Source organism: Equus quagga, chromosome 9 (genome assembly GCF_021613505.1).
Source record: "Equus quagga isolate Etosha38 chromosome 9, UCLA_HA_Equagga_1.0, whole genome shotgun sequence".
NCBI classification, from domain to species: Eukaryota; Metazoa; Chordata; class Mammalia; order Perissodactyla; family Equidae; genus Equus; species Equus quagga.
In genome coordinates this window covers 95743398-95768366 of record NC_060275.1, presented here as the reverse complement: position 1 = coordinate 95768366, position 24969 = coordinate 95743398, and the positions used below count along the sequence as shown (strand labels likewise).

The following is a 24969-nucleotide window of genomic DNA, read 5'->3' as shown; positions in this document are numbered from 1 at the left end:
GACAAAGGCAACACTGTATGTGTGAAAGGTCAAGAATTACCATAGGAAGTGCACCTTGTAGAGCTGGAGAGTTGGATATTAAGCAAGACTCAAGTCACAGGGAGTTGGCTGCCCTGGGCTTTGTTTCTCAGACCTGGCCTATCTTCAGCTTCAGAAGCGAGTCACAGCAAAGACCTCTGTGATGCGGGATAAGTAAGTGTCTTTGGCTGGCCAGGGAGCAGGGCATAGAGGACATAGGGAAGCTTCATTAGCACCGATCCAGGCAAAGGAAGTACAGAAAAGACTTTGGGTCCAGTAGATCCTGGTATTCTGTCCTGGACAAAAATATCATGGAGGAAATAAACAATGAAACAGTTGATATGAGTGCAGAGTAACATGAATATATTAGCATATAATACATATTTTATACTATGACATTAGCATGGTGTTAAAACCTTTGCCTAGTTAGTATTAACGAGGAAAGATTTCCTCTTGAAGCAGAGTTGGTTTATAATGATGTTGGGACAGTGAGATATTAGGAGACCAAATGGTAAAGAACATCTATTCCACTTAAGTGCGGTCACATGAGGAACTTTTGGAGGTAAAGGGGCTGTCGGGGTCTCCAGAGCCTAAACTTGAGGGATTGGTGGGTATTTGTTGGAATAATGTGAGGGAAAAGGATGGGTGAGATGCTAACAGGGCCTTGAGGGCTATCTCCTCAGTATAATTGGGTATGATTTGAAGGAAAGTGAGAAAGATATCATAAAGGGGGCATATTTGCATGAATCGAGATTTTGTAGGGTGTAAATGGCAGAGAGGTTACAGGAGTTAAAGTCTGGTAAGTAAGGACCTACTGTAAAGGAGTTGCTCTTAAGAAGCAAGACAGGAGAGACCATGTGTTGTATGATTCTATTTATGTGAAACGCCTGGAAAAGGCAGATCTATAGCGATAGAAAGTGATGGCTGGAATGGGAATGGGCATTAACTGTAAATGGGCATGAGGGATCTTATTGGGGTGATGAAAATGTTCTAAAACTGCTGTATGGCGATGGTGGCAAAATTTGCCAAATTTCCTAAATATCATTGAATTGTAGGTTTGAAATGGATGAATTATGATATGTAAAATATGCCTCAATAAAGTTGTTTAAAAAAGAGACTTTTTTAATAGAAGGGTTCTTCTCATTGACCAATCATTTTTATGGTGCTTATTATGTACCAGCCACTGTGCTGGTGTATGGGGATGCAAAAAATGAAATCTTTACAAAGGGCATAAATAGGCAATTTTCAGAGAAGACAAATAGCTACTGAGAATTCCAACCTCACTAATTGTTCCTGACTTGCAAATTATGACATGAGGTAGCTTTTGCCTATCAGACTGGCAAAGATGAAAAAGAGTGACAATATTCAGGAACCAATGGTTCTCTGAGACACTACTGATGGGATTCTAAATTGGTACCCCCTTTCTAGAGGGAAGATTGGAAGTACATATGAAACACTCGAATGTGCTTTTGACCCAGCAAGACTTTGGACCCAGAAGGTCCACCTAAAGGAATTTATATTCAGGAGGCTTAAAATACCATCAGTATTCTGTCACCTCCCAAATTTCTGTCTCCAGACCAGTCTTCTACTCCAAAATCCAGACTCAGGTATCAACTGCCCACAGTATAACCAGACGAGAATCCCAAACTCAAGGTGTCTAGAACTTAACTCCAGAATAGATCTGTGCATTCAGAATAGGTCAGATAGCCCTGATCCCAAAAGGCTGCTCTACCAGCCTCAAGTGGTGGCAACTCCGTCCCTCCATTTGCTAAAGCCAAACACCTAGACACCATTTTTGACTTCTCTCTTTCTCTCATACCCTCTATCAGATCCAAAAGCCAAGGCTATTGACACCACTTTCAAAATGTATCATGATTCTGGTCATTACTTACCGTCTCTGCTGCTATGTACACTAAGCTGCCATCTCTCTCACTGGACTTTCTGAAGATGATCTTATATCTGGTCTCCTTCCTTCTCCCCTTGCCCTATCACAGTCTATTCTCAACACACAAACAAAGGGATCATTTTATTTATTTATTTATTTATTTATTTTCAGATGTACATCATAATATATTTCGAATTCTGTGTCGATTACATCATGTTCACCACCTGAAAACTAGGGATCATTTTAAAACATAGTGCATGTCACATTACTCTTCTGGTCAAAACTTAACAGCTCCCTGTTTTGCACAGAAGTGTTTGCAGTAGCCCATAGGGCCTTGCATGACCTAGTTTCTATTGCCTCTCCTACCTCATCTCCTATGGCTCACTCATCCATGCTATTCCAAAAACACCAGGCATGTTTCCAATTTACCACTTTTGTACTATCTCTTTCCTCTGTGTACAATGCTCTTCTCCCAGTCAGCTATGTGGTCAGCCCTTTCATCTTCAAGTCTTTGTTGAATGTATTCTTCCCAATGGGCTCCCTTAGCCACAGCATTTAAAATTTCAACCTGACTCTTCCAGCTCCTGGTACGCTTGATCCTCTTTATCCTGTTCAGGGTTTTCTATTTTCCATTTCATATCTCACCTTCTAACATACTATCTGTTTGGATGCTTATATTAGTAGGTTAGTTGTTTATTGTCTGTCTCCCCTTGCCAGATTGTAAGCGCCTCAAAGACAAGAACCATAGTTTTTGTCCACTGCTGTACCCCTAAATGCCTAGAACAGTGCCTGGCCTATAGTAGGTATTCAGTAATTATTTGTTGAATGAATGAATTCGTAATGAGCAAGTAGTAATTTTATAAACAGAAAAAATAGCATTATGTCACGAGAAAAAAAAGGTGGAATGAGTTCCCATATAAGCTATCTGAGCTCCTCAATTCCCTGATGAGGTGAGATTGACTCATTCAGGTACAGCCAAGTCTGAACTGACCAGCACGCCCTTTGCCACCCGCCGTGGAAAATGTGCCCAACATCATCAGGATGAGTTAGCAAAGCTGGGCGGCTGGAGTTCTAATTTGATCCTGCAGAGACTGCAGGTTGATCTCATACAGTTATAAGAAACCCTGATTCACTCACAGTAATTTAATAAAGAAATGCAATCATTTGCAAATAAAAGCCTGGAGGTTCTCTTTTGAGGGTCAGTTTCTCTGCAGTCTGTTTTATGAGGTCAGTTCTCACCATTGATCAGGCATTTTCTACTTCATTTAGCTTCTGAATTCCTATTTTCAAAAGGTGTATGGGTGCTTTAAAAAAGCTTTTATTGATCCTTGCAGAAATGAGGTGTATGAAAACCTTTGAGAAAAACTGAAACTTCATGGAAACTTATTGCTACATGATAGAAAGGCCCACACTTCTATTTTCTTCCTGTTATGCTGTATTGGAGTTAAAAATGTGTAGTGCATCCTAGTGTAGAGATACTTTGCTATGAGGAGATGAATTTAAATTAATCTTGTTGGTTTGGGATGTGAATTTTTAAGATAAATATGAAAATCAATGGTAACCTTATTGCATGGAAATCAAAATAATTTTTCCATCGATCACATGATTTAGCTGCTTTTTATCCAGTGTTTTTCTGCAGTGTCCCCCCTCCCACCCACACTACTTTACATCCAGAAGCTCTTAGCAGGAAACAGAAAGAAACAGTTCTGCTTCAGCACAGAACAGATATTGCTGCCAATGGTCCCGGAGATGGAATCCAAGCAGGGAAAGAACAAAAGGGTGGGTGTACACTTAATGGTGATGGACACAAATGGAGCCGCTGCCTTCCAGGCTGACATCCTGAACTCAGTCAGTGTTTGTGGAATCGGAAGGTAGAACACCCACCTTCTTTCTTACTCAGTATAATTTCACCTCTATTTAATTCTGCCTTAAAGATTTATTTTCAGTATTGGTTTAAGATGCATATTGACGTTTACTTCCTAGTTACTAGTGTCAAGAATAATGTATCATCAAGCTCCTTTTATAAGTTTGATGTTGGGGAACAAGACCAATTATAAACTGAGCTATTCTGTGTATTGTCCTGCTATATGTCAAGAACTGTGATTTTACTTTACTAGTAAGCTAACAAGTTAACCTGCCACCGTTTCATGGATGCTGGCAGAAGACATGAGATTCCTGGATCAGAGATGAAAGACAGTTTATTATTCAAAAAATAGCAGTAGCCAGAGTATTAGGGTACTTGCACAGCTTCCCCAAGCCCCAGATCCCTCAGGGCAATGTGGACCTCTGTCCTGGTGTATAGATGGGTATGATTTAAATTTGACTGCTAAATTGTGTGGTGGTAGCAAGTTTTGGTAGCTGATAATTTGGTTTGAGTTTGAATGGCTAATATTATATCATAGGTCAGGAAAAAAAAAATTTCTCGAATAAATATTTACCCTGATTCTTCACTTTCAAATTGTTCCAATCCAAGTTTTATGACAAAAATAATAAATACACGTTTTACAATAAAGAGAACATATTCATTTATTCTTATTCTCTACTCTGGACTCCAGATAAGGGAGAGAAAGAAAGAGTTGCTGAACCTTAGCCATTCATGCTGAAAAGAGGAGGTGAGAAGTAGTAAAAATTGACTTCATCAGTCACCTTCCCTCAGCCAGCAGTTGGAATACAGTGTTTTAGTCATTTCTACTCTGATCTATCTTCAAAGCCTTGTTGGTGCCTGAACCCCATCTTCTTCCATCTAATCAGGGCTTTCTCCCTCACTGCACTAGCAAAAAAATAGATTAATTTATTTTCAGATGAGGCCTTATGAGCATACCAAGGATATCAGTCATTCTTATCAGCTCCATATTCAACCAAAAAATACTACCCTCAGAGTCCCCCAAGGAAAGTTTGGCTCTTTCTAAGGAGGGTGGTGGACTCTGGAAGAAGTGTGCCCCAAATTCAAGGTAGCTGGGAGGCAACACCTGAGAGAGAGACTGCCCTTGGGGAATCTGGTTACTAAATGACTCCAAGAAATAATGTTTATCATCTTCCCTTCCCTTCTTATGGAGCTGTCCAAACTTGCCTCCTTCTGTTTCCCAGCCAGGACTTCACTAGGAAATTAACTGTATATATTTAACACTTCTTCTCAACCCATTGTTCTCTGGGAACCTACAGATTTACAACCTCAGACAGCCCTCTGGATTAATTAGGTTTAGCAGGTTTTCAAAGGCCCACAAACAGCTTTTCAGCCTCTCATTACTTCTAAGGCCAGAGGAAATCTCGCGCAAGAACAATTGATCTCCATTTGTCCTATGTGTTAGTGTGGCTATTAGCGTCTAGTTCCATTCTATAAAATTTAGACCGTGTCGTAATAACTTGTCTGTAAACATCTTCTCACAGTCAGTGTTTAGCGTCCTGTTGTGTATAGTGGGGACCTGATATCCTCAGATGAAGTGAGAATGTCTGCTTTGGTGAAAAATCTGAGTTCCAGAATTCTTTTATGTACTCTCTGAGTTATACAATGTTATGGCATTGTGGTACAGGCCAGTGCCCAGTGGGGGCAATCCAAGTTACTCTGAGTTACACACACATAGCTATGCCCATAGTTCAGCTTGGCAGCACTCCTCCATGGGTTCACAGTGTGTGCCAGGCATCAGTAGTCGATGGCTGAATGCCCAAGATGATTTTCAGAAGCACCTGGAGATTACTCCTTCCAAGAGCTTTGGCAGAACAGTCTAGAATATCAAAATTGCAGAGCTGCCTCGAGCCCTCTTTTGATAGAATCAGGGCATGGATAAATAATGTGTGTCTTGGGCCTTCTAGCACCTCCCTGTATTTGCCCCTCTCTCGTCTCCTGCTTCCCTGTCCTTCTTGTTCTTCAAACTCCAGACAGCTTTATCCTTTCAGCTTTTCCAGTCACCCAACCTCACCTGCCGACCCTTTGCCAGGCCTCCCACCCCAACAGAGCCCAGACTCCAGAATTATGACAGAGCGTCAAGAAACAGAAGAGGTACTCAAAACTTTCTGTTGGATAAAGCACTTTTTGAGGGAAATTGGGAAAGAATGAACCCAGTCTGAAGAGATGATTGCAAAGGCCAAGTGAAATGAAGAACCACAACACATTTCAGAAGGAGAGTTCTATGCTAGAATTCGAAACCTCATTTCTGGATATGCTGGTCTTTCTTCGTTTGTCTTAAGACCATCCTCGGATGGTCAAAATGAAATAAATTTTGATTGAATTGAATTAATAATTTACATCTCAGAGGACAGTTTCAAATTTTTGAAAGAAACCAAAAAATAATCATATGGCAGAGAATTTCCTAAAAGGCTAATTTTACGTGTTATTGACGAACAGGAGAACTTCTGTTTTTCTAAGTTGTGTGATTGTATCCCATCTCTTCTTTCCCAAATGTTGACTTTGAAGTTTACAGATTCTAATGGTGGGTAAGAATCTGAACAGAGGGGCTGGCCCCATGGCCAAGTGGTTAAGTTCGCAGGCCCCACTGCAGGCGGCCCAGTGTTTCGTTGGTTCGAATCCTGGGCGTGGACATGGCACAGCTCATCAAACCACGCTGAGGCAGCATCCCACATGCCACAACTAGAAGGACCCACAGCAAAGAATTTACAACTATGTACCAGGGGGCTTTGGGGAGAAAAAGGAAAAAAATAAAATCTTAAGAAAAAAAAAAAAGAATCTGAACAGAAAGAGGGATTTGGAAGTATGAATTAGCCAGGAAGGTGCTGGAAAAGCTAGGTAAGTCATTTCAGTACAGGTGGATAGGGAATGTGAGGGCATTAGATTTAAGGCAATTCAAAGAATTGTAAGAAAATCCCAGCCCGCCCAAAGTCTCTTTCTTGCCAACTTGCTACATTGTCCATAATCCATTCATTACACTTTGTCTTTGAGATGATCTTAGAAAATTCAGTGTCCAGGAAGGAATAAAATACCCTGTCATCCAGTTCCCTGAAGATGTCAGGGTCTTATTTATTGCTAGGAAGCCAGGAAAAGACTGGGAGGTGGTGGCAAACTGGAGATAAACTCCTCTTGCTTTGTGATTTTGCTGAGTGTGGACCTGCCGAAGGAACAAAACACTCTCAGTCATGGAAACTTCCAAGGTTCTTGGAGCTTCCGTGAGAGTCGAGATGGGAAAGATATTCAGGATCTTGTGCTCTGAATCAAGGGGTCAGCCTTTTTTTGGTACCAAAAGGAAGGTCTCCGCATACAACCCATCAAGTTGCTCAGAGTTGTAGTACAAAAGGTAGAGCCCCAAAAGCCATTTTAAAGGAATTGCCCCTCCAGGTGACATCTTTTTCAGATTGTTGGTAAATGTCCAAGAGGCCTAGAACAACTTGAACGCAAAAGGCGTGTTTCTGTTTTTCCAGGGTGATGTTTTGTTCTTGGCACTGCATCAGGTTCTTTTGGGATGGCCTGCTCCTTTAATCCCCAGAACTCTTCCCAGGAAACTGCGTTCACAATTGTTCGAATGTGAAAGCAACTTAGATGATCCATTTTAACAGCCTCACTTTGCAGATGAGGAAACTAAAGCACAGGGATGATGACAGTTTAAGAAGCAGAGCTGCACAGTGGACGTAGCATGGGTTTGGGAAGCAGACAGACCTGGGTCTACCAGTTGCCCGTTATGTGAACTTGGGCAAGATAATTAATATTTCTGAGCCTCAGTTTCTTCTTCTGTAAAGAGAGTTCTTAGGGATTACCTGCTCAAAAAATGAACTTAAAACTTGGTCAGTATTGTTATATTTGCTGTTGTTTTTTAAAATTGAAACATAATTCACATACCATAACATTCACCATTTTATTTATTTTATTTTATTTTTGTGAGGAAGATTGGCCCTGTGCTAACATCTGTTCCCAATCTTCCTCTTTAATTTTTTTTTTTGCTTGAGGAAGATTGTCGCTTAGCTAACATCTGTGGCAATCTTCCTCTATTTTTTTTTTTTTTTTTTTGTATGTGGGATGCCACCACAGCATGGCTTGATGAACGGTGCATAGGTCCGTGCCTGGGATTCTCACCTACGAACCCCAGGCCACTGAAGTGGAGCACGTGAACTTAACCACTATGCCACCGGGCTGGTCCCTAAAGATGTTTTGTTTTGTTTTGTTTTGTTTAGTGAGGAAGATTGGCCCTGAGCTAACATGTGTTGTCAATTTTCCTCTTTTTGCTTGAGGAAGATTGTCGCTGAGCTAATATCTGTGCCAGTCTTCCTCTACTTAGTATGTGGGATGCCACCACAGCATGGCTTGATGAGCGGTGTATGCTTCCGCACTCAGTATCAAACCCGAGAACACTGGACCACTCAAGTGGAGCAGGTGAACTTAACCACTACGCTACCAGGCTGGCCCAACATTCACCTTTTTAAAGCATACAGGTCAGTGGTATATTCACTATGTTGTGCAACCATCATCACTAATTCCAGAACATTCCATTGCCCCCTAAAAAAATCTGTATCTTTTAGCAATTAGTCCCAGTCCTCCCTACCCCTCCCCCTAGCTCCTGGCAACCACTAATCCACTTTCCATCTCTATGGACTTGCCTATTCTGGATGTGGCCAATAGATGGAATCATATATGGCCTTAGGTGGTCTAGCATCTTTCACTCAGCATAATGTTTTCAGGCTTCACCCAAGTTGTAGCATATACTTCATTCCTTTTTATTGCTGAATAATATTCCATTATGTGGATATACCACATTTTGTCTATACATTCATCAGTTGATGGATTATGAGTAGCATTGTTTTACATACTTAAGCCAAAGCCAGAAGTTTGGGTGTCTAACACTCAACATGGACCTGTTTTTATTACCCACGCTGGTTTTTGTAACGTGAGCATATGCATTGTATTAATGGTTTGCTCAAAGAAGCCCTTACAACCTGACTAACTACTCTTAGGATTTTATGCCTTTACAAGAATTTTTCCAGTGTGGGGGGAAAAAACCCAAAAACACGATTCAAGGAAATAAAATCTAAATATTGTAGAAAAATTGTGCTGAGAACCAGGTTTAATTTTCATTTTCTAGAGACCAGTGGGCTGATCTTTACCCCTCTTCACCCTGCTGTATTTCATAGAACAACCTGAGGTTTGTACAATATCTTTTATCTACCTGGCTTTTCTGTGTAAGTTCGTCCCATGATTTATAGCCCAGGAGCAAAGACAGTTTTTGTTAGCTTTGGTGATGTTTGAGGACCCTTCTCTCTTACTCACTTTACTCCATGGCAAATTCAGAATCATTCTCTTCTTCAGTTAGAGTCACTGTCATTGCAATAACCTGACCATTAGGTAAGAGGAATATATGCCTTTGGCCCATAACTTAGTACATTTCAGACAAAGCTGGTCTCCTCTCCTTACAACCTGGCCTCTTTCCCACGTAAAGACTGCCCCAGCTCTCAGGTCCAATAGTCAGGCCTAGAGGGAGAGCAGCTAGCATGGTATACTGGAAAAGTTGTTTGTTTTTCACTTATTGAGGATGTAGGCAAGAAAGCCCCAAGCCTTCTCTTTGTGGGTGCATGAAGATCAGAAGCAGATCTGACTTGTTAAGGATTTGGTTGTTGACATTCTTTGCTTGGGAACCAGTGATGTGTGGAATGTGGCAAGGTTCCAGTGGTGAAGGCATTTCCCTGGGTTCATCTGGGGTTTGTGCTTCCTTATCTTGGGTGACACCAGTGGAGGGTCCAGCCCAGCCTGATTTCCTGACTTTGAGCAAGTATTCTCTTTGCTAAAGCTTTAGTGATCTGATCCTGAACACCGCTAATTACTCATCATATTTGATGTTCTATTTTCTTGTATTCTTTGAGATCTAGAGTCATTATTGTGTGTCAAGCTTCACAGACATTATCTCATTTATATTATTTCCTGCTTCTAAGTGTTTGGCAGCCCTGAAATACGTGAAAAACGACTGCGCCTGGCCCTTGTGTTTTGCAAGCTTAAGCAACCTTCTTTCCTCCCACTACTCCTGGTTGACACAGTTTCCAGCAGCCTTCTTTGTGGCGGTCATCCTATGTCTGCGTGTTTTCCACTTTGTCACTGTTCCTCTTAATGGGATTCCCAGACTGGAAGTGTCACTCCATGGGTGTCATGAACAACCCAAACTAGGATCATTACCAAGAGGGGAACGTGGTGGTCCTTTAATGCAGCGCACACCCCAGCACTTATTCACCAGTTGCATCTTCATACCAGCCGACCTCTCTGCCCCGCCCCCCGGGATCTTTTCTCACTTTAACGGCTGTGAGGCAGAGGTTCCTGTGATCGTGCAGTTGAGTTTTTGATTCTAAGAGCAGAACTTTACATTTACATTTACATTTTATCCATTCTTTTTTCCCCTGGGGACTTGTAGTCTTATTACATCAGAACCACATGAATGGAGACTGACACAATTCTGATGCAAGAAATTGTTGAGGAAGTGGAGAATTTTTTTTAATGATACATTAGGATTAGCTTTGTTAATAGACAAATCCTTCTCTGACTGCCTATCCTAAGGTGCTCTCCTTAGTAAGTTCTAAGCGTTTTGGTTTGTTAGGGGGTTATTTTTAGCATCAACAATTATATAGATTAAAAGGATGAATTGAGTGTCAGCCTCTTTAGGAAGCTTCGTACCTCAATCTGTTGGTCAGGATTTTAATCACGTGGGTCCTGTGTGGGCCATTGAATGTGTCAACCTGCTGCATTGTTCGAGAAGGGTGTTTTGAGGGTTTTAACAGGCACCTGTCTCTTTGTTGCAGTTACCTGGCTGAGCAGTGCTGGAATGGCGGCTTTATCTACCTGATCATGCTTCGTCGCTTTAAGCACAAAGTCCATTCTCCTTATAATGGCAACAGTAGCAACAGCTCTGAACCAGGAGAAACACCTACCTTGGAGCTGGGTGACCAAACTGTGAAAAAGGGCAAAAGAGCAAGGAAGTTTGGGGTCATTTCCAGACCTTCTACCCACAAGGCCACCGAAGAATCCAAGAGTAGCACTGGCTGTGAGTTGGACAATGACCCTATCTCTGGCCTGGACAATGGCCCGGATCCCGAACTTGGAAATGGTCATGCCTTTGAGCTAGAAAATGGTCCAGATTCTCTCAAGGAGGTGGCTGGACCCCATGTAGACCGGTCAGAAGTGGACACAGGGACAGAGCATAGAATTCCAAAGACAGATGCTCCGCTGCCCACGAGCAATGACAAACGCCGCTTCTCAAAATCTGGGAAGACGGACTTCCAATCAAGTGACTGCCTGGCACGGGTAAGGTTTGGTTTGATCGTAGAACCTGAATTTTGAAAAGAAACATTGTTTGACATTGCTTTTAAGGTTGAGAAAATATATCTAAGATGATCTTGTGTTTAGAAGCCAACAAATTTATTAAGATAAACGATCAGAGGACATAACAATAACAAAAAAATCCAAGTCATTTTATCCCACTTAAATAAAGAGCCAGTCAAGTGATCATAAGTGGAAAATTCAAGCCTTCTGTGGTATAATTTGAGTCATATGAGTCCCAGATAAAGTACTTGAAGTGTACCGTTATTTATCACTGCTGTCACCAGTGGAATTGCCACTGCAAGGTCAAGAATTCCTGGTGGCAGTCGATAGCATAAACATCCCAGCCTCAGTATTACACAGGAAGGATGTCCAACACGCAGGGAAGCATCTGCCTTTGTTTTTAATGCTTCAAAACCAGTGACATTTTCATGGGATCTTATTATTACATTGCTGAATTCCAGTGAAGTTTGGAAACTTCACAGAAATCTCTGATACTATGGTATCCAGCTGTGATGGTCAGGGCTGATCTCCCCTAAAGGCAAAGCAGATGTGGTATATCCTGAATGGTAATGGATGCGCTTCTAGCCTCAAATTAGCTCTGTCATTAGAACCAACACTCTCTCTTTGAGTTACATTTCTTTAGGGTAAGCGTATTCGTTCCAAGAATCCTCTTAGCAGATATTCCTCTGGGTTCCCAATGAAGCAGTAACTTCCTAGGTGGCTCCTGATTGGTTTCTTCTCTGACTCAAGAGGTGCCCTTTAGGGATGAAAGAGAAAGGTAGAAAGTGGGCGCAGAGAAAGTATCAGGTTCAGCTTTGCATCCTGGGAAGTGGTGCCCTGGGAGTGAATGTAATTTCTGGTAAGGCTATTTCATGTATTTTTCTGCAATTGTAGTCAATCGTATAATGGATTGAGAAGAAACAAAATAACCCTCTTTTAAGGGGCCATGTTCCTTCATTTGAGGAGCCAAGTAATCTTCATAAAGCCTTACACAGAGGAGGCATGTTTGTAGATGGAAGATGTGAATGAATCAGAAGAAAAAATTAATGTCTCTTATTAAAGATTTTCTACCAAATTTATGCCCCCCCAAAAAAGGATTAGGGGCAATAAAAAAGATTATAATGTATCCTCCTCCAAATGAAAGGCAATAAAAACATTATAATGTGTTCCTTATCAATGAATACTATATCTTGATATGATTTTCCCCCTAATGATTAGCTTGTGAATGCAGAAAACCTATGGTGAAAAAAGTTAGGAATTGTTGGTTCCCTTAATCATTTTGAAGGTTTAAGGTACCAAAGGAGGTTGATTCTCACATAGTTCAAAGGGCAGGCATTAATGTGGCCTACACTGTGGAAATAATTTGGAATGATTTTAAAAGAAAAACAGCACACCAAACTTTTAAGAGACTACCATCCTCTGCCCATCCTAATTAAAGACAATAAGATAAAATTGAATTTCTGAATCAGACTATCTGACGAGTACACATACAGAGTTCCTTTGCCTGGTTTTTGTACTCAAGGTCAAATGTCCGCGAAGATATACTAAATGAAAGAGTGAAAAAAAACCAACTTCAGTCTTTTGCCTTTGGGGCATTTTTTTTTTTTTTTAAGCTATATGCCTATAGAAAGGAGAAACTTGCCATCTGGAATTTGCATTCTTCGCAACTGTCCATTACCTAGAGACTGATGATTGACCCTGGGTTATACTTTTTGTCTTGGAAAGTCAGACTGGGCCACACACTTTCTCAAGCGTGAATATTTTAGCACCATTTTCAACCCCAGCAGTGTCATCATTAGATGCTTTACCCAGGATCGATAGAGTGGGCGAGTAGGTCTTCACAGCTTTCACCACATCCTAGTGGCACCTAACTTGGAACCAGTAGCCCTTCACGGAAGGTTCTTGGGCTGAGTGGGTTTTTTTCACTCCAGGATGAGCCAAAGGTCATGCTAAAATGGAATTTCCAGAAAAACAAAAATTAGCTAGTTACCTCTTAAGCCTTTGGGGTAAAAAATTCCATTCTATTTGAATAATGGGAGATTAAACATGTCAGCACTGTTCCGTTTCTGCTTTATTAAGGATTTAATGTATCTACCAAGACTTAATAAATTACAGAAAAACCTTATAATGATCATTCAGACCATTTTCATTTGTCAGGTGCTTCTTTTTTCATAGACCGTTATTTGTTAGATGAAAATAAATCCTCAGTCTGTTTTTATATTCTGCTCTCCCTTAATGGAGCTATAGGAAACAGATTTCCTTTAACAAATATCTTCTTTTTAAGAAAGATTTGTTTCTATAAAGTGGTAACATAGCAATACCTATGCAACCAGATTAATTTTTAAAAATTGCGAAAGTTGGATCTATTGTCTAAAACATAAGACTCTCCTCGGACATAGATAAGCAGTTTTAGAAACGAGTTCAGAATTCCTTTCTGCCTGTCTAATAAAGATCATGACTCATCCAAGGTGGCAGTTTTTGCAAGCCTGTTTACATATGATGTGTATTTTTGTCATGCTGCGTGGTAAAAATGAATACAACCAAACTTAGTTACACAACAAAGAAAAACAAATCCTACCATTTGCTGGCCAGGTGAATTTATTCACGGCTGGTGCGTGTCTCTGGGTCCATTGTGGTCTTACCCCAGTACTTGTAATTCACCCTGTATGGTACCAGACCTCTTCCCTAGGCCTTTAGCAGAGACCCCAGGAAGGCTGCCCCAGGTCTGAATCTGCAGGAAAGGATGGGGAACTGAGAAAGAGATTCACACTCAAGACATCTCCTGGGTGGTCCCTGATAGTTGCAACAAGTAGGGCAGCATGAAGATGATGCTTTTCTAGGAGGCGCCCGTGGTCACTGGGTGAACTTACATCTTCCTCTGTGATAATGTCTCATAAATCCATGTCTGTGCCTTCACCTCTCTCCTGAGTCCCTGGGCTTTCGACCAACTGCCTGCAGGATGTCTCCATCTTAAATATTTCACATCATGCCTAAAATTCAATGTATCACATTCCCACACCACCAGGCATGCCCCAGTATTCCAAGTCTCATCACCCACAAAGATGTCCAAGCCAGAAACCCGAGATCCAACTGGTGACCACTCATCTTGGTTTGTCCAGAACTTTCTCCAGTTTTGCACTGACAATCCCATGTCCTGGAAAACCACTTCATCCTAGCAAATTGGGAGGGTTGGCATCCTGGAGTCAGCTGAAGTGCTGCCCTCTCTCTTATACCATGTCCAGTCAATCACCAAGTCCTGTCAACTCCTGCTCCCTTGAGGATCTCCCTGCTCACGCCACTTCTCTTTCCCCAGCTCCCACAACTTGAGGTCAGGACCAAGCTGCTTTCATTTCTCATCTCATAGTGGTCTCCTACCTGTGTCACTGCCCCCACGCTCATCCCATCATCCCTGTCCCTACTGGCTAAATTCGCCTACTGCAACCAGAGGGCCCTTTCTAAAGAGCAAACCTTATCTCACACACACACGCACACACACACGCACACACACCCTTTTGGTGGGTCCATTTTGCCTTTGGGATAACTTCTGAACACCTTGGCCTGGCGTAGTGTGTGAGCCTTCGTGATCTCTCTGCTTACCTTTCTGCCTCCATCTCTCACTGCTTTCTTCCTCCCTGATTTGGGCTGACTTAGCTACAGTTTTTCAAAAGGCCATGCTCACTCTTGCCTCTCAGCCTTTGCAGAGTGCTCTTCCTGTCCTAGCTCAGTGCCCCGCTCCTGTAGGTGCTCTGTAGATATTTACTAATGGAGGCACCCAAGAGCACCAGGCCTGAGATGGGACACCATGTTCCAGCCTTAGTTCTTCCATCCCCAGCTCTGTGGGCTTTGGGCTGCTGTGTCCTTTCTCTGAACTTCCATTTTCTCACCTATAAACTGAGCATTTTGGTCTGATGACTTAGGGACTTACACTCTGACATTATGATCATGCATTTCTTCATTTCTTACTGATCATTCTAAATAGGAAGGAATAAGCAAACAGGCTCAGAGTAAGTTTGCAGCTAGAGCCAGAGCATTTATTGTAGTGCAGTTCTACTTGGATGATGTGTCTTCTCACATTTGGAGCAAAGATGCTGTTGTAAAATTTTATTTTTGGTTCCAACAGAAGATGAGGTCATTTAAATGCTGCCGAGACAGCTCCCTTTAATGTACCACTTCTGTTTTGATAAATAAATCCCTTTGTTTGCCTCTGTGAAGAGATGCACGTGTGAGCTCACATGGTAACTGGCAGTCTGTAGGAAGGGGTAGCACTCCAACGTTAATACAGAAATCCATAGCGTCCAATTTTGTGTGGTTTGGCTTTGTCTCAACAGGCTGACAAAGTCTCATTGCCCTTTAAGCCAGTGTAAAAGGAAGCAAGGGCCCAAGCCATCTGTCTAGACAGGATTTGTTTCAGAACTCAATCATCTCTACAACTGGATCGGTGTTCAAACACTGAACATTGGCAAACACACAGGTCTCCCATCTGTGCGAACTTCTTAACATCAGTCTCAATAAATTGTGAAGAACCGTAAGATTGATGGATAAACATCCTTTGTTTGTTAGTTCACTGACATTTATGCAATATTGTTATGTACTAGGCACTGTTCTAGTAGCAAGAGAACCCACTGGTAAATAAGAGATAAGGTTCCTGCCCCATGGCATTTATCACATATAGGAGGCCACAAGCAATAAATGGACGAATAAATGAATCAGAATGTTAGATGGTGACTACAAGTACTATAAATGAAATAAAACAGAGTGAAGTGAAAGATGGCGACAGTGACATGGGTGGGGGGCTAATTGGTATTGGGTGTCAGGGAAGACCTCATCAAAGAAGTGACACTGAGCTGAAGTCAGGACGGGGCAGCCCTGCAAAATCTGGGGGCAGAAGGTTTCCAGGGAAGAGCCAGCAAATGCAGCTGCCCTAAGGCAGGAATGATAGAGTGCTCCGGGAGCAGGGAGACTGAAGCACAGTGAGTGATGAGGTGGGGAGCCCTGGGAGGTGATGAGGGAGATGTGGGCAGGGCAAGATCGCAAAGGTTCGTATATGCCGTTGCAAAGAGTTGCACCATCTTCTAAGTCTGGTGTGGAGCTGTGGGTAGTTTGAAGCTGAGTGCATCATAACGTATGTTTTTGAAACTTCACCCTAGAAGTGTAATGGAGAATAATGCATTGTAGGAGGTGAAGAATAAAAAGAGAGATCTGATTGGAGGCTATTGTGGTAACACAAGCTAAAGATGCTGGTGGCTTTGACAAGGGTGGTGACAGGGAAGAGGAGCAGAAGTAGATGCATGTGGGATCTATTGTGCAAGTAGAGCCTACAAATCTTGCTCATGGTTTGGATGTAGGAAATAGAAGGAGGAATCAAAGATAACTCATTGGCTTTCAGGTTGTATGTCCTGTTTAGCTTGAGTTGTCGATAGTGCTGTTCCTACTGAGATGGGAAAGAAGGAGAGTCTTGTTTTGACCATACCAAGGTGTGTATTAGATACCCAAGTGGAATTGTAAGGAGGCAATTGGAAATATACTTGATATTTTTATCTTTGATTGGCCTGTTGGTTTTTGGCCAGTGCCAGGTTTAGCCTCATAAACTGCAGGCACTGGTCTTATTTTGAACTCAAGACTTCTGTCAGCTATAATAGGCAGCCAGACGTAATACTGACCATTGTGCAACCAAGACTGATAACATCTGCCTCTTCCTTTATGTTCCTCTGAACTCCTTCATTAGATGTTCGAGAAATTCCAGGGCAAGGAAACTTGCGTTGATTTCTTTGAACTCTCCCCTCATAGTTTCTGCTTGTGTAATTATGAGAAAAATTTATCCATGTTATTGAAGGAAAGTGAAAAAGAAGATTTGTTTCTTGACTAGGATGGTTGGCGGCTATATTACAGATTGGTCATTTCTGCCCTCTGAAACCATTTTTAGTGGATCTGTGTTTTGCCCTGCTTTTTAACTAGTTGTGTGTGTATGGGCAGGGGTAGAAGTGTGGAGCAGGTGTGTGGGTGTTCTTGATGAAAGTTATTTTTAATGCTTTTTGTCAAATATATGTTTACCATTATTCACTCCCCATGATCGTAGTTTTGCATGTTTCTTTTCTCAAGTGCTATTTCTAAAAGTATTTAAAAATTAGAAAGGACTGTGTCTAGTATTGTCACACTGTCTGTGAAACATACTTCACATGTTCTGTTTAACAAAAGGAGGATAGGATGGGAGAAAATGATGGTGTAACTAGTAATGGGGATGCATAGGTTTTTACTAATTTGGGCTAATACCAAATGGGTTTTCTTGTTTTTCACTTGCAACATCTTTTTATTAATAAATAATGAACTCAAATTACTGGTTTTGTTAGTGCGGATAGATAGCTTCCTTGTTTAACAATTAAAATCTTCTCAGTTACTTGATTTTTAGATGACAACCTCACTATTTACATCTCAGTGGAGTAATAAAGCCTTTTAAAATATATTACTTATTGAAATATAATCCACATACCATAAAATTCACCATTTTAAAGTTGCTTTTAGTATATTCAGAGTTCTGCAACCATCACCACTATGTAATTCCAGAACATTTTCATTATGGGTTGTCTTATTTCTGGACTCTAATAATGGTCCCTGTTGCTCTTGGGAAAGAGTTCCACAACTTTTCGGTCCTGGGAGAGGGAGGAACACTGTCACACATCTTCAAGACCCCAGGAGCTATAACTTACCTTCTAAGGAAAAAACAAGTCAAGCCACCATTCTGCTCTAGTTTCTCAACTGCCCATTGAGGTCCAGGGAGGCAGCCACAAGGCTGACCCGTGTGCTCGTCTGGGATGCTCAGCAAGCCAGGACAACAGCTAATCAGCACATCCCTGAATTTGTTTCCTTTGGGACCATCCACTAGGCCATAGGGTCTCATGTACTGGAAGTGTTGAAAGTTGCCATCTTGGCAGTTGCACTGATTCTCAAGGGTGGCTTCTTGGAAGTAGCAGGGCTATGAGAGACTGAAGGCCAGGGAGGCTGTTTCTGAATGAGGAAGAGAGAAAGGTATTCCAGAGGTCAGAGGCAAGACACCAAAAACCATGGAGTCCAAAGTGAGACGATTGGATGATATAGGGATCGTTGACAAGTTCATGAACTACTGTGGTAAGCCAGTGACTTCTGAAGTTACATTTGGCCAGACAGGCTTCATTTGTCTGTGGTCAGCGGATGAAGGAGACGGTTGGCACCCCTGCATAGTGCTGGAATAATGGAGCCCCACCAAGCAGTGCTGTACTAGAAGAAGTGTAGGATCCAGCAGGTCTCTGTCTGGTAATAATTTCCCCAGACATTCCTATTGCTGCACACCAGTGACCATTCAACATCTGTTTTTTTTACTGTTGCATAAAGTTTCATTTTAGTTTCTGACAGTGTGTATTTCAGATTCTCTAAATGCTTCACATTCTTTCTCTTTTGCAAGCAGCTTGAAAGGGCAATTTGCCTTTTTCTAGGGGGATGATGACTTTGTCCGTATTGGGCCTTAATGGCTCCATTGGACCTTCATGATGGATGAAGAGAGCAGATGGCTTTTGTTTTCTATGTTGAGGAATGCATTGTGACCCATACCCATCCACCTAGAGCTGAAAAGAACTACAGGAGTGAGCCTAAGTAAGACCCCAAAATAAATCACTTGGGAAGGTTTTGCTTTCATTTCCCTGAACAGCTAAGTATCTGAGGGAACTCAAACATTTCACTGTGGGCATGTTTGTGTCCTTGGAGTGAAACAGGGAGTCAAGCGGAGACTGAACCAAAGCAGAAAAGCTAACAGTGGTCCAGAGGACTTAGAGACACTTATTAGTTTTTTTAAAAGATAGATTTTTAGGGGCTGGCCCTGTGGCCGAGTGGTTAAGTTTGCGCGCTCCGCTGCAGGCGGCCCAGTGTTTCGTTGGTTCGAATCCTGGGCGCGGACATGACACTGCTCATCAAACCACGCTGAGGCAGCGTCCCACATGCCACAACTAGAAGGACCCACAACGAAGAATATACAACTATGTACCGGGGGGCTTTGGGGAGAAAAAGGAAAAATAAAATCTTTAAAAAAAAAAAAAAAAGACAGGTGACTTCTGTTTGCACTTGTCATTAAGTCACTTTAAAAAAAAAAAAGATTTTTATACAGGTTGAAGCTTTTTTTTGAATGTATTTAAAGAGTGTACAGACTAATGTCTATAAAAGTCAGTGACAAATTCATCAATTGATTTCCTGTTTTGGTTTCTCCTACCAGAGATCTCATTTATGTTTTGAGGAAGTTTAATATTCAGTGTGATGTTTTCACATATATATGCATATTTTATGCATGTATAAGTAATAGATGATACCTATCAACATTTATTGTGTATCTGCTAGGTGTCAGGAACACTGGTATCTGTTTCCATAAATACCTCATTTAGTCGTCACAGCAAACCTGGAAGTATTAATAATTATCTCCTCTTTAGAGGCAAAGAAACTGAGGGTTTTAGGCGTTAGGTGACCTTCGTAAGTACTAAGAGGCAGAGCTGGGTTCAAACTAGTTGAATTTCCTAGTGCTGAGACCCAGCTTTGTCTTCCTTTCATCTTCCTTTATCACTTAGTAGCTGTGCATAAATAAAAGGAACTCAAACAACCAGTGTTTACACGCACGTTGCTATCTAGGTTTCAGGCAGAAGCATCTTCACTTAACAGGATCCTGGTTAGGGAATTTGATCATCACTCTTGCTGTGCTGTCCAGTATCATAGCCACTAGCCACTGGTGGCTATTTAATTTAATTAAAATTAAATGAAATTAAAAAGTCAGTGTCTCAGTTGCCACTAGCTACATTTCAAGCTCTCAACCTGAGTGGCTTCATTTTGGATCGTACAAATATAGAACAATTCTGTCATCATAGAAAGTTCTATTGGACAGCACTGCCAGCTAGAGACTTTGGTCCACCCAGAGAATTTTTTCTTCTGTGATGATATGTGATACCTGTTGACAAGTAATGAGTGTTTGGCCTGACCTGACAGCTCCACTCTCCTGTGTCAATGCCATGTGTCTGTCCATATACTTCACAGTGTGCTCACTTTTTCTTCCAAGGAGGAAGTTGGCCGGATATGGAAGATGGAGCTGCTTAAAGAATCGGATGGGCTGGGAATTCAGGTTAGTGGAGGCCGAGGATCAAAGCGCTCACCTCACGCTATCGTTGTCACTCAAGTGAAGGAAGGAGGTGCCGCTCACAGGTGATTAGATAACCCTCCCCCTTTCTCTGCCACCTTATCCTCTCCCTGCCCTTCCCTTCCCCCAGGTGCTAGGACTCTTCCATTGGTCCAAGCCCTGGTAATTACAGTTCACAAGGATGATGCTGGAGCCCAGAAGGAAATTGGGCACGAGCGGTTCTGATTAAACACACCTCTGAGCACAGGAAGTGGCTAATTGCTGGAGACACTGCAGTATACGCCAAACCAGGAAGGAGAAATTGGATTTCTTTCTAGTCCAGTTTGAGTTGCTAGTGAATATTACTTATCCTAATGTGGGGGATGCTAGTAATATGTAGTTACTTATTGAGACCATGCCATTCAAGAGAATACGCCACTCCTGACATCGTAACTCCCATAAGACTGTGGCTAAGGACTTGGGGAAGTGATTGATTTTCAGTGTGACCACAGTTCACGTGCTGTGTCAGGGTTTGTCAGGTCTGTCAGGATTTTACGCACACTTATGTGCATGTGCCTCTGTCGTGCAGATGGGGAAGGGCAATGGGTGAATGTGAATTTTTCTCCTTGTGAGCTGAAAACCATTCATATTCCAAAACTTCTCTTTTAATCTGAACAATTATCTGAAGTAGGGAGAGGGGCAGTGCTTAGGGAGAGCAGGTACAAAGAAGAAGTCCGTTTGGAATTACAGGGATGGTGCTGTCCCAAGATGTAAGGCATGCTCTGGCTGTGCTGGCTAATTGCTCCCATGTACATAGGGCGTCGAGGATTTGCAAGGCACAGGGGGGCATGTACATATGTTGCATGCCCACATGTATTCAGTAGGTGTATAAAGCTAGAGTTTCACTGATGAGGGAGGTGAGTCTAGTCTGGAATTTGCTGTTCAGTCCAGGTACCCTGATACTAAAGGGAATGTGACAAACCAGAGCAAGATTGGCCTGCCCAAGACAGAGAGGGCACTCAATAATATATCTCATGGGGTGGAGTTAAAAGAGCTGGAGGTATTTTCTCTGAAGAATGGAAAACTAAGGAGAGGACCAGGACACTATCTATCAAAGTGTTTCATGCTCATCAGTCTTCTAAGTAGAAAGTAGGATGCTAGTAACTAAAGTAGAGATAAGATTATGATCGCCAGTTATTTGGGTGGCAGTAGTTATTGAAGGATGAAAACCTGCAGTAATTTTTATCCAGAAGAGCATCGTTAACTTCCCAAATGATATACACTTTAAAGAACTCCCATCAGGTAGCTGTTTTTCCATTAATCCTAGGTCTTGGGTTCCAGTCTGTCTTTGGAAAGCTGGCAATTAGGAAATTCCTGTGCCCAGAGATGAGCTTACATAGAACTGTTCTTGTCTGTTTTCTATGTGAGCTGTTTCTAGTGGGTCTCACCATTTTCTTTTCACTCTCAGTCTGGAATTTCATGTCTCTCTCTCTACCTCTGGGGTGTGTAATTCACAAGTGGGGCATCCTAGTTAATAACAAGAGATGAGAGAAATGGAATTAAAGAGGGAAATAAGAAAAGAGATGCGATCAGGGATGGTCTTGGTGGTGGTGTGGATAAGTAGACCCAGGAATACTGGCCAGAACCATTGTATTCTTGGACCCTCTCCTCCAGAGTGGCCTACCCACACACCTCCTGGAAGTTCCAGTTAGTTCTCTGTGCTTTGTCTATTCCTCTTCTCTTTCCATTCCAAGCAGCTCGTGGAGTCCTTAGCATTTCTCTGCCTTAGGGATTTTTGAAGGATTGAAAGCAGAAGCAATCAGAAGTTTCTGGTGCCTTCTGTCTTCTGTTAAAGCCTAAATTCATAAAAGAGATTATGATACATGCCCTGGAGGATGGAGAGAAAGAGGGAGAAACTGGTGAGGGAAGGAAGGATAGAGAGAAGTTGGTTGATTCTTTGAAAGAAAGCAAGATGGTGAGTCTACAGATTGGAAAGAAACAGAAGTGGGTAGACCTGGAAGTCATGAAGACATGCACCAGTCCCACAGCAGCACCCTGGGTGCTGATGTAAAGGGGGTGGTAGAACCCTAGGCTCAGGGTCCCTCAGCCTCACCAGATTTCCTGTCCCCCATTTACCAATGGAAATGAAAAGCCTCTGCCTCCTTTGGGATCATGGGAGATCTGAGCATTGGAGGCTGTTGACCCACCATGATTGAAGGGGCTTGCCCAACGCTCTGGCACAGTGTGCCACTCTTGAGCTGTGATGACTGGGTCTCCTGCCAGCCCAGTGGGAAGGAAGCTCCCAGTCAGCTGTAATTTAATTGGAAGGAAATAGAGAAATAGAACATGTTTGTACACCCATGTTGTAGACGAGGTCTGATACCTGCAACAGTGGCAAATTAGCTAATTTCTATGTTCTTTTTTTTTCGCCGAGGAAGATTAGCCCTGAGTTAACATCTGTGCCAGTCTTCCTCTACTTTATGTGTGGGATGCCACCACAGCATGTCCAGCAAGTGGTGTAGGTCCACGCCCAGGATCCAAACCCAAAAACCCGGGCTGCTGAAGCAGAATGGGCCAGACTTAACCACTGCAGCACAGGGCCTGCCCCTCTATGTTCATCTTTGTATTCATTCTTCTGCTTATGAAGCTCAGCTGCAGGGACACAAGGATGAAAAAGGGGCTGAGAGACTTTATCTTCAAGGTCCTCTATGTGTGCAGAGCGGGGAGAAATGGACATATACATGCAGTGTAGTGTCACAGGGCCCACAGAGGACATCTGGCCATGGGCTTGTCACCTGGGAAGAGAGAGACAATGGGATAGAGAAGGATTGCTGGTGAGATTGGACTACCTTCACTTTTTGCAGCTCAGCCGAGTGACTCAGCCCTGTGCTGAGGACTCAGTCATGAGGGTGGGATGACACGTAGGGTTGAGACAAGAATGACTTGACTATCCTAAATTAAATCCTGCCACCTTGGGGTCTGTGTTCCTCTATTATTGTCTCCACCTGGATGGAAGTCATTTCATTGACATCGATGCAGGATATGGTGGTAACTTTAGAACGTGCCTATTACTAAGCGACCATCTGAAATCATGGAACTTTCCACTCCTCTGAGTGCGAATCTGGACCCAGCAGACTAAAGGATATAGCAATCCCATCCCAAGCGTCTCTGGTCGTACCTATTTCCTCTTTAGCCCGATTTTAACTCTCCCCTCCCAAAACCCTCCCCAGCTCCAGGAAAGTGTCCCTTCTCAAGCCCAGAATGTCTTGACAAGGGATTTTGTTCCCCATCTCCCTTTCCTCAGGGATGGCAGACTGTCCTTAGGAGATGAGCTGCTGGTAATCAATGGTCACTTATTGGTCGGGCTCTCCCACGAGGAAGCTGTGGCCATTCTTCGCTCAGCCACTGGAATGGTTCAGCTGGTGGTGGCCAGCAAGGTAGGTAGTTTGTTTCTTTAAATATTTTAAATGGTGGTAGTGAATTTGGATTTGAGCCTTCCCCATACCACTCGCACACACACGTGTGCCTGGGTACTTGGACATTTACCTTGGGCCATTTAAACAGCCATGATTCTACAGTGCAAGCCCACAAGGGGACCCTTAGCTGAAGTGCACATAATTATTTTGCTTGCCTTTAAGGGTCTTTGTAATATACTTAGGAGATGGAAAAGCAATAATAGGACTAAGGGAAAGGTAAGAATGGCAGGGTGGAAGGAAGGACAAGGTAGAGAGAGGAGCAGTTCGCTCAGGGAGAAGCCAAAGAGGAGATGTGGGAGTTCGCTGGAGAGCGGGGATGGGAGAGAGGTGTGGAGATGGACAGCATCCAGGTCCAGACAGAACATGGTTCAGGGCCCTGGTTCTGACTCAGGGCCTCACAGAGTATTGGTGCTGGAGGAAGCCTCGTGAATCCTCTTTGTCCAGGCACACCCCGCCCCACCCCCCTCCACCTTTATTCCTCCTCAGTTTTACAATAAGATAGGGAGGCAGAGTTTCCATGGCCGGCTCCCACCTCGCAGAGACCTTGTTGCTGTCAGCAGTCCCAGGACCCATACTTTTGATGTACAACTGGTGTTTGTCCCTTCCATCTTGCTGCCTTCTCTTCTTCAGGAGGCCTCGGGTTGGGGCTTCTTGCACCCCCACCCCCGGAGTGTGCAAAAATCGTGCTGATGTCCAGGGCCCCTAGCATTGCTTCCTCCCAAGTCTCCCCAGCCTTACTGTGCAGTAAAGGCTGCAGTACTCCACAGCTGTGTGACGAGAAAGGGGCAGAGCTGGGCTCTCTTGGTCCTGCTCCATCGTCTCATCGTGCTGTTGAGGAGACAAAGAAAGCACCCATCTGGCTGAAGAGCTAGTGAAGTGGAGCCACGGGGCTTCGTTCCAGTTCAGGGCAGAATTGGTATGAGGCGACCCCGGTCCTTAACCCTTCACAGCAATACGCTCTTGCCAGTCTGGCTAATTTTCCCCCCGTTATCTCTGTTATTATTTTTGAACCTAGCATCTACAAAATTGTGTGTATTTTCTCTGTTCGATTGCAAGGTCCATTGCCTATTTTGGGAGTGTTTAATAAATAGATTAGAAGGATATTTTGAGCTCTCTGAAATATCTGCCTTGCTCCCTTTACACCTTTTACCCCAAAACCTTGACCTTGACTCTCAGGCTTCCAACAAGAATACAAAACCTTGGCAAAGACCTGGCAGGAAGAGTTGGT

The 24969-nt window shown here is 42.8% G+C and overlaps 1 protein-coding gene across 10 annotated transcripts in view; it reads left to right on the top strand.

Moving 5' to 3' along the window:
* The window catches only part of PDZD2 (PDZ domain containing 2), a 346831-nt gene that overhangs the window by 244955 nt on the left and 76907 nt on the right, over window positions 1-24969 (top strand). For 7 of the 10 annotated variants that reach the window (XM_046671787.1, XM_046671788.1, XM_046671795.1 and 4 more), the window contains 3 exons: window positions 10625-11126; window positions 20209-20351; window positions 23570-23702. In XM_046671787.1, the coding sequence (XP_046527743.1) occupies window positions 10625-11126; window positions 20209-20351; window positions 23570-23702 (778 nt within the window). The remainder of the gene's footprint in view (window positions 1-10624; window positions 11127-20208; window positions 20352-23569; window positions 23703-24969) is intronic. The other 3 variants (XM_046671791.1, XM_046671790.1, XM_046671789.1) reach the window with 2 other exon arrangements.